Source organism: Chanodichthys erythropterus, chromosome 12 (genome assembly GCF_024489055.1).
Source record: "Chanodichthys erythropterus isolate Z2021 chromosome 12, ASM2448905v1, whole genome shotgun sequence".
In the NCBI taxonomy this organism is placed as follows: domain Eukaryota; kingdom Metazoa; phylum Chordata; class Actinopteri; order Cypriniformes; family Xenocyprididae; genus Chanodichthys; species Chanodichthys erythropterus.
The window spans coordinates 30652678-30666026 of NC_090232.1; the positions used below are offsets into that span (position 1 = coordinate 30652678).

The following is a 13349-nucleotide window of genomic DNA, read 5'->3' on the forward strand; positions in this document are numbered from 1 at the left end:
AGATTTGATTGTAGTAAGCTGAACTTAATACTATTGAGTTGCAGCAGATTTCTAATTCTCAGCATGCTTTGCGTCAGAATGTATAAGAAAAATAAATGTTGCAATTAAGTGTTTTGTGTGTTTTTGCACAAGATTAACATATAAGAAGACACAAGAAGTTAGTGTTTAATGTTGTGTTATGTTGGGATTTATAGGGGGCTCTGTTATGTTAGTTTTGTAGAGTTACCATTGTGGTGAAGAGTAGAGCCTGTGGTTAGGTTGAGGATAGGCTGCAAAACTTTTAAGACCACATATACTATATGTTGTTTGATTATATACATGCAAGTATATAATGACAGTCTCTTTGATAGTTATAATAGCATGTGTTATTTGCTATCTAACATTTAACCAAGATCTGATTGTGATGTTTATGTAAATTAACTTTATGTAATTAACATTATGATGAGTGGGAAGAGGCTGAAAACTGTGGTAGTGAAGGGATGCTGGTGACGTGATTGTTAATGAGAGACACCTGTGCACCACACTGGTCTTGCTCCGCTTCCATGGCTCCTGGCCCCGCCCCACTTGTCACAAAGATTTTAAGTTCTACTCATTTAAAAAAAAGTTTACTTAAATCATTTAAGGAAACTTATTACCTCAAAACATTTGAGTATTCTGAACATTGAATTTTACAATTAAGTTACATTGTACTTACACAAAAAAAAAAAAGTACTGAGTACTATTAACTAACTATATGTACTTACTATGGAGTTACAGTTAGGGTTTGGTTTAGGGTTAGTTACTTGTAATTATGTATAATTTACTGTTATTATTATGTAAGTACAAGTACAAGTAGTAAGTTTTAAAATAGAGAAATTAGCATGCATCAATAAATATATAATATGAGACAATATTGATACATTAAAAAAATATTGTTACTGATAAATTGTGCATCTCTACTAAAAGCTACCATTACTGGCATGCAGCAACTCATTTTGACATGCACTCAAGAACTTTTAATAGACAGTGTTCTTTAAGGGTTACATAACTACATCAATGAAACTTAAAGGTGCCCTAGAACCAGTTTTTACAAGATGTAATATAAGTCTAAGGTGTCCCCTGAATGTGTCTGTGAAGTTTCAGCTCAAAATACCCCATAGATTTTTTTTAAATAAACTTTTTTAACTGCCTATTTTGGGGCATCATTAACTATGCACTGATTCAGGCTGCGGCCCCTTTAAATCGCATGCTCCATTCATAATTCACAAATATCACTAAAAATACCATGTAATCATGGATCATGTCAGTTATTATCGCTCCATCTGCCATTTTTCCCTATTGTTCTTGCTTGCATACCTAGACTGATGATTCAGCTGTGCACAGATCCAGACGTTAATACTGGTTGCCCTTGTCTAATGCCTTGAACATGAGCTGGCATATGCAAATATTGGGGGCGTACATGTTAATGATCCCGACTGTTACGTAACAGTCGGTGTTATGTTGAGATTTGCCTGTTTTTCGACTGTGGTCTTTTAAACAAATGAGATTTACATGGCTGATCTGTCTCACTTCTTACCGATTCTGAGCCGATCCATTTTTTTACCAGTGGCACAGGCAATCTTGGCGAGTATTCAGATAAACACAGTCAGTTTTGAATCGTTAAATAGCTAAGAAAGTGAACCCATGTCGTGTGTAACAGTATTGGGTTTGCTGAACACTGTTCATAAACTCTTAAAGGTACAGCAGTCCAATATTCCTGCTGCTGTCTGTCATGTTAATCAAAGAACAAAAGACAAAGAAAATCACTTTCTGCTCTTGACTGAATACGTTTTATAACTTTAATGGTAAGAAGTGATCTGTATTAATATTTACAAAAAAGACTGCAGAAATTAAGGTAACCAATGTAAAATAACACTGAATGTGTTATTTTACATTTGATTACTTTAAATTCTGTAGTATTTCTTACCTGAATAAAAACCCAGTTAACCTGAAAAACTTAGTTTCATAGCTCTCTTTATTCTATTGCATTTATTTAAGCTGTTTATATTTTATTACTGACTTTTTACTTGTGTTTTTTTTTTTTTTTTTAATGAAAATAAAACTTTGCATTGAAGAAAAGTAGATTTTTGTTTGTCAAATTATAGTTCTTAGCAAGAAAACCTTAGCAAGAAAATCAGAATCGGCAGATCACACTAACAAAAAATCGGAAATCGGAATCGGCCAATAAAATTGCAATCGGTGCATCTCTGCTTTTATCCAAAGCGACTTACAAGTGAGGAATATAAGAAGCGATTTGTCATGAAGTGGAAAACAGACACAAGAAGTGCTCACAATACAAGTTTCAGACATTGCTTAGAGTAGCATAAGCTAGAATAGAGAGGGATTAAAGCAAGTGAAAGCATAGATTTTTTTTTTTTTTTTCACTCAAAACATTAGCTTAGTGCATGTAACAAGCTTTAACAGTGAAAGAACAGGTACTACCTTTGCATCCCTCCAACATCCAGCTAAGGGTAGGCTCTCCAGACCAATAGTAAACAGCTCCCGACCTCATCATAACAACTAAACATGAATACCGGAGCTTTGCATCAAGGTCGGGAGTAATCAAACATACTGTGAAGTCATCTGCAAATGCGAAGGACATTTTTTACATGAGGGGCTGAGCAGGTCTCAGACACTCACCTACGTTTTAAGCCTTGTAAATCAGTGTAAGACATAGTGACAATAGCTTTCACAGAGATGACTTCACATCATGAATATAATATCTCGCCTTTGTAAAGCAGCCAAACACCTCTACACTTGCCGATGATATACCGTTTCCCTTGGAGGCTGTCAATACCTCAGGGTGCCACTACTCTGTGTCTGTTTCCTTCCTGGCACTTTTAATCTTCTCAGCTATAAAACAGTCTCGTCTCCAGAAAAACCTTTGGAGCACAGCTGCTAGTCTGATAGTTAAACTCATTAACATGCTTATGTTCTGTGCTGGACAGTGTAGTCTGTCTTACAGACATGACAGAGGTGAAGCTAGCCTTATGCTTGGAGAATACCAAAATTTCAAACCACACACTTTTCAAAAGCACACTTTCTTGGGGATGGAAGAAAATAGAATTTGACAGAATTTCGAATATATATTAACATAATTTTCACATTTAAAGTCTGCGTACTGATCCCGACAAGAATATAAATATAACAAGTTCCGTTTCGAAAATACATTGGTGTCCCAAAGTCTCTTGATGCTAATGATCACAACGATAGTAATTACCATAATTATTTTTGTTGTGTAATTACTATGATTATGATCGTCACATAACTGTGAGAGTAAATTGTCAAGCTGAGCCAAAATTGGGATTTTTGGCACTACTTTGTTGGTATGGAATCAGCCTCCCCAATCACAACAAGAAAAGAAAAGAAAAGAAAAAAACATCAAGTAGCCCCAACACAGCTGATTGGGATTGGAGACAATCTATTAAAGCTGAACACACTCAATAAAGGTAGCCAGTCCATTTCAAGGTAGAATACAAAAGTCCACTCCATTCTTCTTTACTTCACTTGGTATGAAAAATAATTTAAAAAAAAACTGGTATAGCCAACCTCATAGCTTCAAGAAACTTCTAATCAAGAACTCAAAATATTGCGGCAAACCAAAATAATCAATGACTAAAAACAACAAAAAGCTGTTTATAGTCTGTATGCGCTGTGATTAAAAATAAATAAATTGCACTTTATTTATACTACACATGGAGCACACGTAGGGTGTAAGTTCAGCACAGCTTGCAGTACACTTCACACAAAATAATGAGAAATGTGTTAAAGCTACTGTCAACTAGACAATAAACATGCAATAAAAAGTTCATGTCAAGCAGTGACAGTCAAGAAATTAAGACAGAAATATAGCACTACTGTAATATTACCACTATAGTGTAAAAATTAAAGATACACTATGTTACTTTTTTTGTTCAAAGTAACAAAATCTAAATAATGATTTAAACAATACTTCATAAATCCTTCTTCCATAACGAGTTTTTTTTACTTACCCTGGTTTTTGTGGGAAATTGCGTAAATACGTCACTCGTTATATCCGTAAATAGGGAAAAGTTGCTCCGGCTACTTTGATGAATGTATTGTGTGGGAGTGGCATCGGTCAGTTATCACAATGAGTGAGAAAGGTTGACAACATGGACCAGGTCCCACAGTTTGGCACGCATGTGATTCATAGATTAATTGCAAAGTTTAACCATCATAGAGTGAAAGTTTATCATTTGCATGTGATTTATCTTGCCAGTTTACAAATTCAAGCAATTTTAAACAATTCCAGCAAAAGAGGTAAAAGAGAACTCAATGCAGTACTCACACTGTGTTTTCTGTGCACATGGCCGCAAACACAGAGAGGTGCTTGAATGAACACATACACACAAAATTATGTCAAAATACCCGTCTCGGGAAGTATTCTTGTAAACACAGTCGGTTTTGTCTTAAGTGAATGTAACCAGTTAAAGTCCCCCTGTTTTGATCAACAAAATTAAATATTTCAATGTTTTTACCTGTGAAAAAAAATTCTTTATGTCTTAAAATAGCTTGAATGTAACTCTACACCCTTGCTCCATTTAGTATGCACAGAACCATGAATATGCAAATTATGCAACAGTCCCGCCTCCACTCGATCACATGAGCTCAGAATACCTGATCCACTGTAGTAAACGCTGCACAATGGCAAGTGGAAATACTGTGTAATTCAGCCATATATGTTTGAAACAGAAACTGATTCATAAACGGAGTGAACAATGTCGGACACATAATGGTAATTAATGTGATTAGCCTTTTGCTTCACTATGTTAACAAACAGCTAATAATGTGTTGCTAATGTTACACAAACCATGTTCCAGTTCACCATCTCATCTCAGTCTGCCTTCTAAAAATCAGTATCCTTAGAAACGCTTTGAACAACTTAGAATGTCAGTGGAGTAGTTCATTATAACACTGTTATATACATCATAAACAAACCCGATTCCAAAAAAGGGAATGGGCAGAGGATCACCAATTCCCCAATGCTGCGGCGAAAAATAGTGGAGCAATAGTGGAGTTTCTCAGAGAAAAATTGCAAAGAGTTTGAAGTTATCATCATCTACAGTGCAAAATATCATCCATAGATTCAGAGAATCTGGAACAATCTCTGTGCGCAAGGGTCAAGGCAGGAAAACCATACTGGATGCCTGTGATCTAAAACTCTATAGGTAAAAAAAGAAGCCATATCTAAACATGATCCAGATCCGTTTTCTGTTGGCCAAGGCTCATTTAAAATGGACTGTGGCAAAGTGGAAAACTGTTCTGTGGTCAGACGAATCAAAATTTGAAGTTCTTTTTGGAAAACTGGGACGCCATGTCATCCGGACTAAAGAGGACAAGGACAACCCAAGTTGTTATCAGCGCTCAGTTCAGAAGCCTGCATCTCTGATGGTATGGGGTTGCATGAGTGTGTGTTGCATAGGCAGCTTACACATATGGAAAGGCACCATCAATGCTGAAAGGTATATCCAAGTTCTAGAAAAACATATGCTCTAATCCAGATGTTGTCTCTTTCAGGAAGACCTTGCATTTTCCAACATGACAATGCCAGACCACATACTGCATCAATTACAACATCATGGCTGTGTAGAAGGAGGATCCGGGTACTGAAATGGCCAGCCTGCAGTCCAGATCTTTCACCCATAGAAAACATTTGGTGCATCATAAAGAGGAAGATGCGACAAAGAAGACCTAAGACAGTTGAGTGAGCAACTAGAAGCCTGTATTAGACAAGAATGGGACAACATTCCTATTCCTAAACTTGAGCAACTCCTCAGTCCCCAACTTTTTTGGAATCGGGTTTGTACATAATTCTCCCGCTATATTGCTAAATGTACCCGATTATACCGGAATTTTTTATTTACCAGGATAACCTGACTTCTCGAGACTCCCCTGCTTCACAGCTTAGTTAATGATATGCTAAAGCCGTCCAGCACATTGACGGGATTGGTTAAAACATATTTGTGACGTAGAGAACAAGGGCGATTTCAAACCGTGTTTTGAAACTGTCTTTGGTTTATTGCAGTTTTAAGGAGAAAAAACTCAGCAATGCTGTTGTTGACTTATGAATATGTCAACAAATTGATATGTCTTAATTGATATGTCACATGATTTGTCTTAAAGCATAATAAAAACACCAAACAGACATATAAACAACATTAAAAACTTGATTTTCACCACAGGGGGTCTTTAAGAAAGAAATCGGATGTGTATCATTATATTGGATCCATGCATTCGGTTTTAAAGTGACAGCAGCCTATAAATACCTGATTAATCAATGTTCAATTTATACAGTAAACACCATGTGTTATTTTACATTTAGGCCTGATTGTTACATTTCTGTACATGAATACTAGAGGTAGACCTTACATTATTTGTAACTTTGTTATAATGTATTTATCTATGCTTTTATTTAGCAGGAAACGAGAGGTTATGGTAACACTTTATTTTAAGCTGTCCTTGTTACAGTGTAATTATACATTTAAGTACTGAGTAATATTAATTAACTATATGTACTTACTATAGGGTTATGTTTAGGGTTAGGTTTGTTGTAGGGTTAGTTGCATGTAATTATGCATAGTTATTACTATAGTAACTCCATGTAACATGTAACGGACACTGTAAAATAAATTACAGAGGTTCATGCTACAGACTTTATTTCGCAGTAGTTGAGAAAACAATCTGAATATGATTTTTTGACTAAATCATGCAGCTCTAGTCATCAGTTTTCTGTGGCTCTAGAATGATGAGGCATGTGGTGTTTACCGCTCAGGCAACTGGTGCTAAAAACGTACCACAATGAGCAAAGATGGCAGCAAGCAGGTCCAGAATGGGGGGGGGGGGGGGGGTGTCACATGCCAGCCAAACAGCAGCCATTCAGATGAATGGGAATACTAACGTATAGCTTTCTCCAGATATTACTGACCTCCTCCTTTCCGAGGCCTCCTCTAAAATATGACAATTCAAAACCAGTTTTAAAAAAATGACAGCGGCTTGCCTCTTCTCATTCCCTGTCAGCTGAACAGACTGCTCTTTGATTCTGCCCAGTAAGCCTCATCTCATCTTAAGACAGACCCAGAGTACTGACTCATAAATCAAATCACAGTTTGGCATAGCTCTGCAGCCCGGGCCTGCGTCAGACCTGTCTGTTCGATCCCTCGTGCGGTGTGGCCCAGTGTTAGCAGCCTGTTAAAGGTCTGTCCTGGAGGGGATGGATGCACTTGTGTGGTAGAACAACACAGGAAAGTGCCTGAAGCTCTCCAGCAGCTCCCCCCACCCTTTCCCCAGCTGAACCAGCGAGCTGTTCCTTATGAACAACTGCCAACAGAATGCCTGCTATGAGCTGGTTATTACTCAGTGCTGGGCCGCCACTAGCCAAAGGGCTGCTCTCCGAGCTGTAGATCTCCATGTTGTGACTTGTCAACATGCGGAAAATCGTTACCCAGCATAGGCACTTTTATTCCACACGGGCTTTGATTGAGACTTGGGTGGGTAAAACATTGTGTTCGGAACTTCAGAGTCTACAGTGCTTCATGTAGCATACAGACAAAAGGTGTGTCCCATAGTTATGGAAAAAAATATTAACAAGTGAGCATGGGCTTTGAAAAATAGATGGGCAGGTTCAGGATAAAAACACAAGGATTTTTTTTCTGCTTCGTGCGCTACCAATGTTTTCACTGATGCATTTACAAATTTATACATTTTAAATTAAAAATTTTAATGTAAATGTTTAAACTTACACTAATTATTCAAAAGTTTGGGGTCGGTAAGATTTTTAAAATATCTTTTTGAAAAATGATCTTGTGCACACCAATGCTGCATTTATTTGATCAAAATACAGAAATTTTGATTAAAAAAACAATCTTTTTATATTATAAAATATAATTTATTCCTGTGATGGCAAAGCTGAATTTTCAGCATCAAATCTTTCTAATATGATGATCCGTTGCTCACGAAACATTTCGTATTATCATCAAAAATGGCTGTGCTGCTTAATGTTTTTGTGGAAACCGTGACATATTTTTTCAGGATTCTTTAATGAATATAAAGTTTAAAATAAAAGCACTGAATTGAAATTGAATTTTTGTAACAATGTAAAAGTCTTTACTATCACGTTTGATCAACTAAATGCATCCTTGCTAAACAAAAGTATTAATTTATTTTTTTTAAAAAGTCTTACTGACCCTATCACATCTTAGCTCATATCACATCAAATACTGTAAATTATTGTTATACACTACTCAAATTGTTAATGTCAACAACATCAGCATTGCGTGCCTATGTGTATTTAGTGTGTATTAACGTTACCTGTACAGTCTAATCTCTAATTGTCCATTTGTCATACCATACAATCCGCCATCAAAATGATACGTTTAATTATTCCAGCTGCTGTGAGAAAATGCTGTATGCTCGAATTTCTCGTGGAAACCTACCAGTACCACCCGAATTAGAAAACATTATTACACGCCTACCGTTGTGAATTGGAAAACACAGGCTGGATATGTACTTGATTTTGGATCATTTTTAACCTGAAAAAGTTATGGGCAGCAGCTTTAAATATTATAAATTTTTCACACACACAGGTTTGTTTTGCTATCTTAGTGAGGAAATTCCATCGGCATAATGGTTTTTATACTGTACATTCTCTCCCCCTACACTACCCTACCCTTAAACCTACCCATCACAGAAAACATTCTGCATTTTTACATTTTTAACTTTGTTTAGTATGTTTTTAAAGCTATTTTAAATATGAGAACTCATGAAATGTCCTCATATTTCATGTTTACGTCGTAATACCAGTGTAATACCCATGTCATTATACAAATTTGTGCCCTCATAAATCACAAAAACGCACACACACATATGAAAATGTTACTGAGTGGCTTCTAATCCTTACTGATGCTATCAAGGCTATCCAAGTCATTCTTATAATGCTGTCAAAACCTTGTCAAAGCAAGAAAGAAAAAGAAAAAGAAAAAAAAGGAAAAAAGTAAGATATAGCTCTAACCCAATAAAGCAAGTGATCATTCAACAGAGCAAGTGATCATTCCCATCATTACTATTGATCTTTGAGCTTGGTTTCAAGACCATTTGTCTGTTGGCTCTCAAAAAATGTAAAACGCTATCACAGGTGAAACCAGGTTACTTTGTGGCTGGTCATATGCAAGATGCAAATTCTTTAATAATACATTACACATGAATCTCCCACTTGATGAGCCTAGTCCGTTACAATCATCGAGCCGAGTACAAGAATTGTCTTAATTATGTCACCACAGTGCCTTTGACTGAGCACTCACAGCTAGACTACACCTGTGATGAAAGCCAGCCGATCCAGCTAGCCAAATTAATCTAAATGTTCTGGTTCAGTATGCCTGGCTGAAGCCCCTTTCTGTATAAGCACTTGTTCAGGAGAGCATCCACCACCCTTCCCCTGCCCTTTAATTCATTTCTGAGAGGAAAGCCTGTGTATCATTATTCGCTTGAGCTCAAATGGGCAGACACCGGTGAGAGAGCCTGATCAAGTTGGTGGGGCAGGGGGAAGAAAGAAGAGGAGGAGGAGGAGAAGGAGGGGGTATTCTTGGCAGATTTTCCCTACAAATCAGATGCCAAGAGCGAAATGGAAACCTCCCCTCATTTTCCTTTCCCCTTAATCCAATGTTTTCAAGCCCAGGCCCAGCCAAGGTCATTATAATCATAGATGAGTGGAAAGGAGCCAGTGACCCACCATTACGGTAAGGTGGAGAGCCACCCAGTCGCACACACTCTGCCATCGGTCTGTAATGGAGAGCTGAAATCCGTGCAATGCTCCAATTCCTCCATTTGCAAATGCAGATAACCTTAAAGATCATGTGTGTATAATGGAAATGGCCGGCTCCCATAGGGAGACATTTTAGCTGATGGCAAAGGTCAGGGTGAAAGAATGATACGGGCTATATACTTGCACAAAATGGAAGCCTGCGAGTAAGACAAAGAACAGCAGAAAAGGAGAAAAAGAGGTAACCTCAGTCGACCTCCACCACCTCGGAGTGGAAATCCGACGAAAACTGCTTAACGAGGCAGGAGCGTTTTAACCTAGGCTCCCTTCTCGCGATTAATTTACAGGAAGTTTGGTGAACTGTGACCTGCAGTTTGAACAAAATATATGAATTCTGGAAAAAGGAGTGTGCATCAGTGTTATAAAGGCCATGGTTTTGTAATCCCAGTGGTTTTTCATTGTAGCACTAAAGCCAAAGGTCATATTTAACTGTCAAGAAGATCATCTGACTGCATCAAGGCCTTAATGCCCTCTTGCAAGTCTTGACCCCTGCACATTATGACGCAAACTGTCCTGAACTCAGCTATGTATTCTTAAGAAAGGGAAGTGAAAGATACACTTGGAAAAAGGATATGTCATAGCCTTTACATAGAAACGCTCAGAGAAAAGAAAAACACCAGATGCCAGGCACAAAACTTTTTGAAAGAGCAAACAAGCGGTTTCAGCACAACAATTCCACTGTCCTGGACTCGTATTTTTAACTTTTTAAGGCAGTGTGTAGTAATCATGAGCAAATGAGATAAATTTAGTTCTAGTCATACGCCTCTCAGCTCACAGGTGTTAAATCACAATGAACGCAAACAGAAAGTAATGAAATGTGACATCACTCCTCCGTGGATGAATGAGAGGGCTGCGTGGGGCGCCACCAAACTTCAGATGAGCTTTTGCTGAGTGGGTGATTTTGATACGGCATTAATCAGCAGTGGGACAAATGGCAATATATAATGTAGTTCATAAACATTGATGACTGAGAGATTATGGTATGAAAAGAAAAGCAGCAATTATTATAATACATTAGGTTTATATAGGAGTTTCAATTTTTTTAAAAAAAATAATAATTTCATAAAACATAACTGCCAAGTACATTTTGTTACACTGTGAAGTAATTCACTAAAACCACACACACACAAAAGTTTACTTTGATTTTATTTTAAGTCAAATCAAAGTATGTCTAAAGTAATAACTTTTGAAGAAAATCGAGCTAAGCTCTTAAAACCTAGCAGAAATGAACAGCATGAGTTAAATGAATGTAAACAAACATGTTATGGCGTTAAGAAGAGAGCATTTTTCAATGCAACGCAGCTCAAATGCAAGCAGAACATTCCAGAGAGCAAAAGAAATGATCTCTGACTTTCAAAAAAGTCCCAAAAGGCGCCGTTTCGCTGGTGAATGGCACCACACATAGAGATGCATTACGAGCGCTTGCTTTCGTGCACTTAAAGCGCCACCGTGCCACATTTCGCCAATTCCTCTGATCGATGTTTTCCACACTCTACATCATGTCCCCTCTAGCGGCCGGCACACGCAACTACAGCCGTTATTAGCGAGCTGATAAAAGCACAATGTTAACATCCAGCTACACAGGGTCAAATGAACAAATATCGCGATTAGTAATTCCAAGCGCAACCCGTGCAAAGCAGCGGAAGCCGCAACATTTCCGTCGAAGCGAGAGAAAAACGCGTTCTCGCCTTTGTGCGTTATTGATCGCAGATTGTCTGCAATGAATGGCTGCATGAGGAAGGAAAAAACCCTGAACTTCAGGTGACCGACCATGGCTTTGACACAGGCAGCCTGCAGACATGAACCCCACTGAACTGGGAGGGGTGGAAGAAAATACCTCAGCTTAAAAAAATCTCGCTCGACAAACGAAAGAAAAAAGTCGCGCACACACACACACTCACACATACGACCGCGGAAGGCGGAAAGTTGTACGAGCGTGTTTTAGGGCGCATTTTTAAGTTGCGGGCTGCTGCTAGATAGCGCTGGAGCTAAGTAAAGGCAGGGGCACGGATGGAAGGCTGAGTCTGGCTCTCAGTCTGATCCGACTGACCCTTCATTTTATTGCGGCCAGATCCTCAGATCCTCCCCTTTCCCTTCCGCGCGTCTCTGCCTCGCTCGCACGGACACATATAAGAAAAGACGCGCGACCATAAGCGCCAAATAAGCAGCGATAACGCGAGCTTTACTGGCCGCAACCTTTAGGCGGAACGGGACCTTTATCGATTATCTGCAATTAAAGGCACCGCTAGTGCGCTCGCTCCGCTAGCCCCCTCATCGCCAACATGGCTGCCTAGCACAGACCTAAAAAAGGAGAAATAACCTCCGCCGTGCCTTTGTCTGTTTCACCTCTTTAACCCTAAACTACTGCGCAAAACACACGGAGACGCGCTAAAATCGCGCCGAACAAGAAAATGACTTACGTGAAGGCAGGCGCTTGGGTTGCTCCTGTTTCCTCCTTGGCATTTTCCCCCTTTTATCACATTCTCCTTCTTGTTTAGGGATAAGAAGAAAAAAGGTCTTTTCCCATTGAAATTTAGCGAGGGAGCCTGATGGCAGGGACTTGTCGTGCACCTGGCTGTCCTCGGTTAAGTGTATTGTTGGGAACAGGGAAGAGTAGAGGAGGAGGTGCTGTTGTTGTTGCCGTGTCTTGACTATGGCTGCTCTCTGTAAGTGTGTGTCTCCGAGCCCCTAACTAACACTAATGCAGGGATCAAAGGGCAGCAACAGCAGAGCACACACACACACACACACACACACACACTCACACACACACTCGCGCGCACACGCACACACACACACACTCACTCACTCACTCACAGAGAGAGGAGCTCGCCCGACACAGCGACGAGAAAGGGACAAGGTGCCCCCAAGCTTTCAGGGTGTATACTTGACTGACCGCGGATTTTTTTTATATATTCATATACAAAATGGATTCTGGCTGATACATATTTAAATGGATTGAAAAAATATTCTACACACAAAAAAACACTTTTTTCAACATAATGTAATAATATAATAAATAATACAATTAATAAACATTTTTATTTTTTTTCATAAATTATTTTTATGCACGTTTCAATGAATCTTGAGTTTACAGAAACCCCCAAATCGGAACAATTCGTTTTAAGTTTAATGTAGTGCCACGCATTTAAATGTTTGATTTACAGTAACACTTTACAGTAAGGATCAGTTTGTTAACATTAGTATTAGTTATCGTGAACTAGCAATGATAAATCCTTATATTGCCATTATTCTTGTTCATTTACTTTTTTTAACACTTACATTTACTAAAAGTTGTTTATATTATTATTTAATGGTGCTGATCTAACATAAACTAACAGTGAACAGTTTGATTTGCATTAAATAACATTCACAATGATTAACAAATACTGTAACAAATGCATTGCCCATTGTTATTAATGCATTAATTAATGTGAAATAATAGGACCTTATTTTAAGGTGTTAGAAAATGTACAGTTAATTATCATATTTTTCC

At 38.3% G+C, this 13349-nt stretch overlaps 1 protein-coding gene across 1 annotated transcript in view; it reads right to left on the bottom strand.

Moving 5' to 3' along the window:
* znf827 (zinc finger protein 827) overlaps nucleotides 1–12690 on the bottom strand; it is a 77859-nt gene extending 65169 nt beyond the window's left edge. Inside the window, exon 1 of the mRNA XM_067402645.1 lies at nucleotides 12274–12690. Coding sequence (XP_067258746.1) covers nucleotides 12274–12316 — 43 coding nt within the window. The 5' untranslated portion in view covers nucleotides 12317–12690. The remainder of the gene's footprint in view (nucleotides 1–12273) is intronic.
* Between the last annotated feature and the right edge of the window lie 659 nt (nucleotides 12691–13349).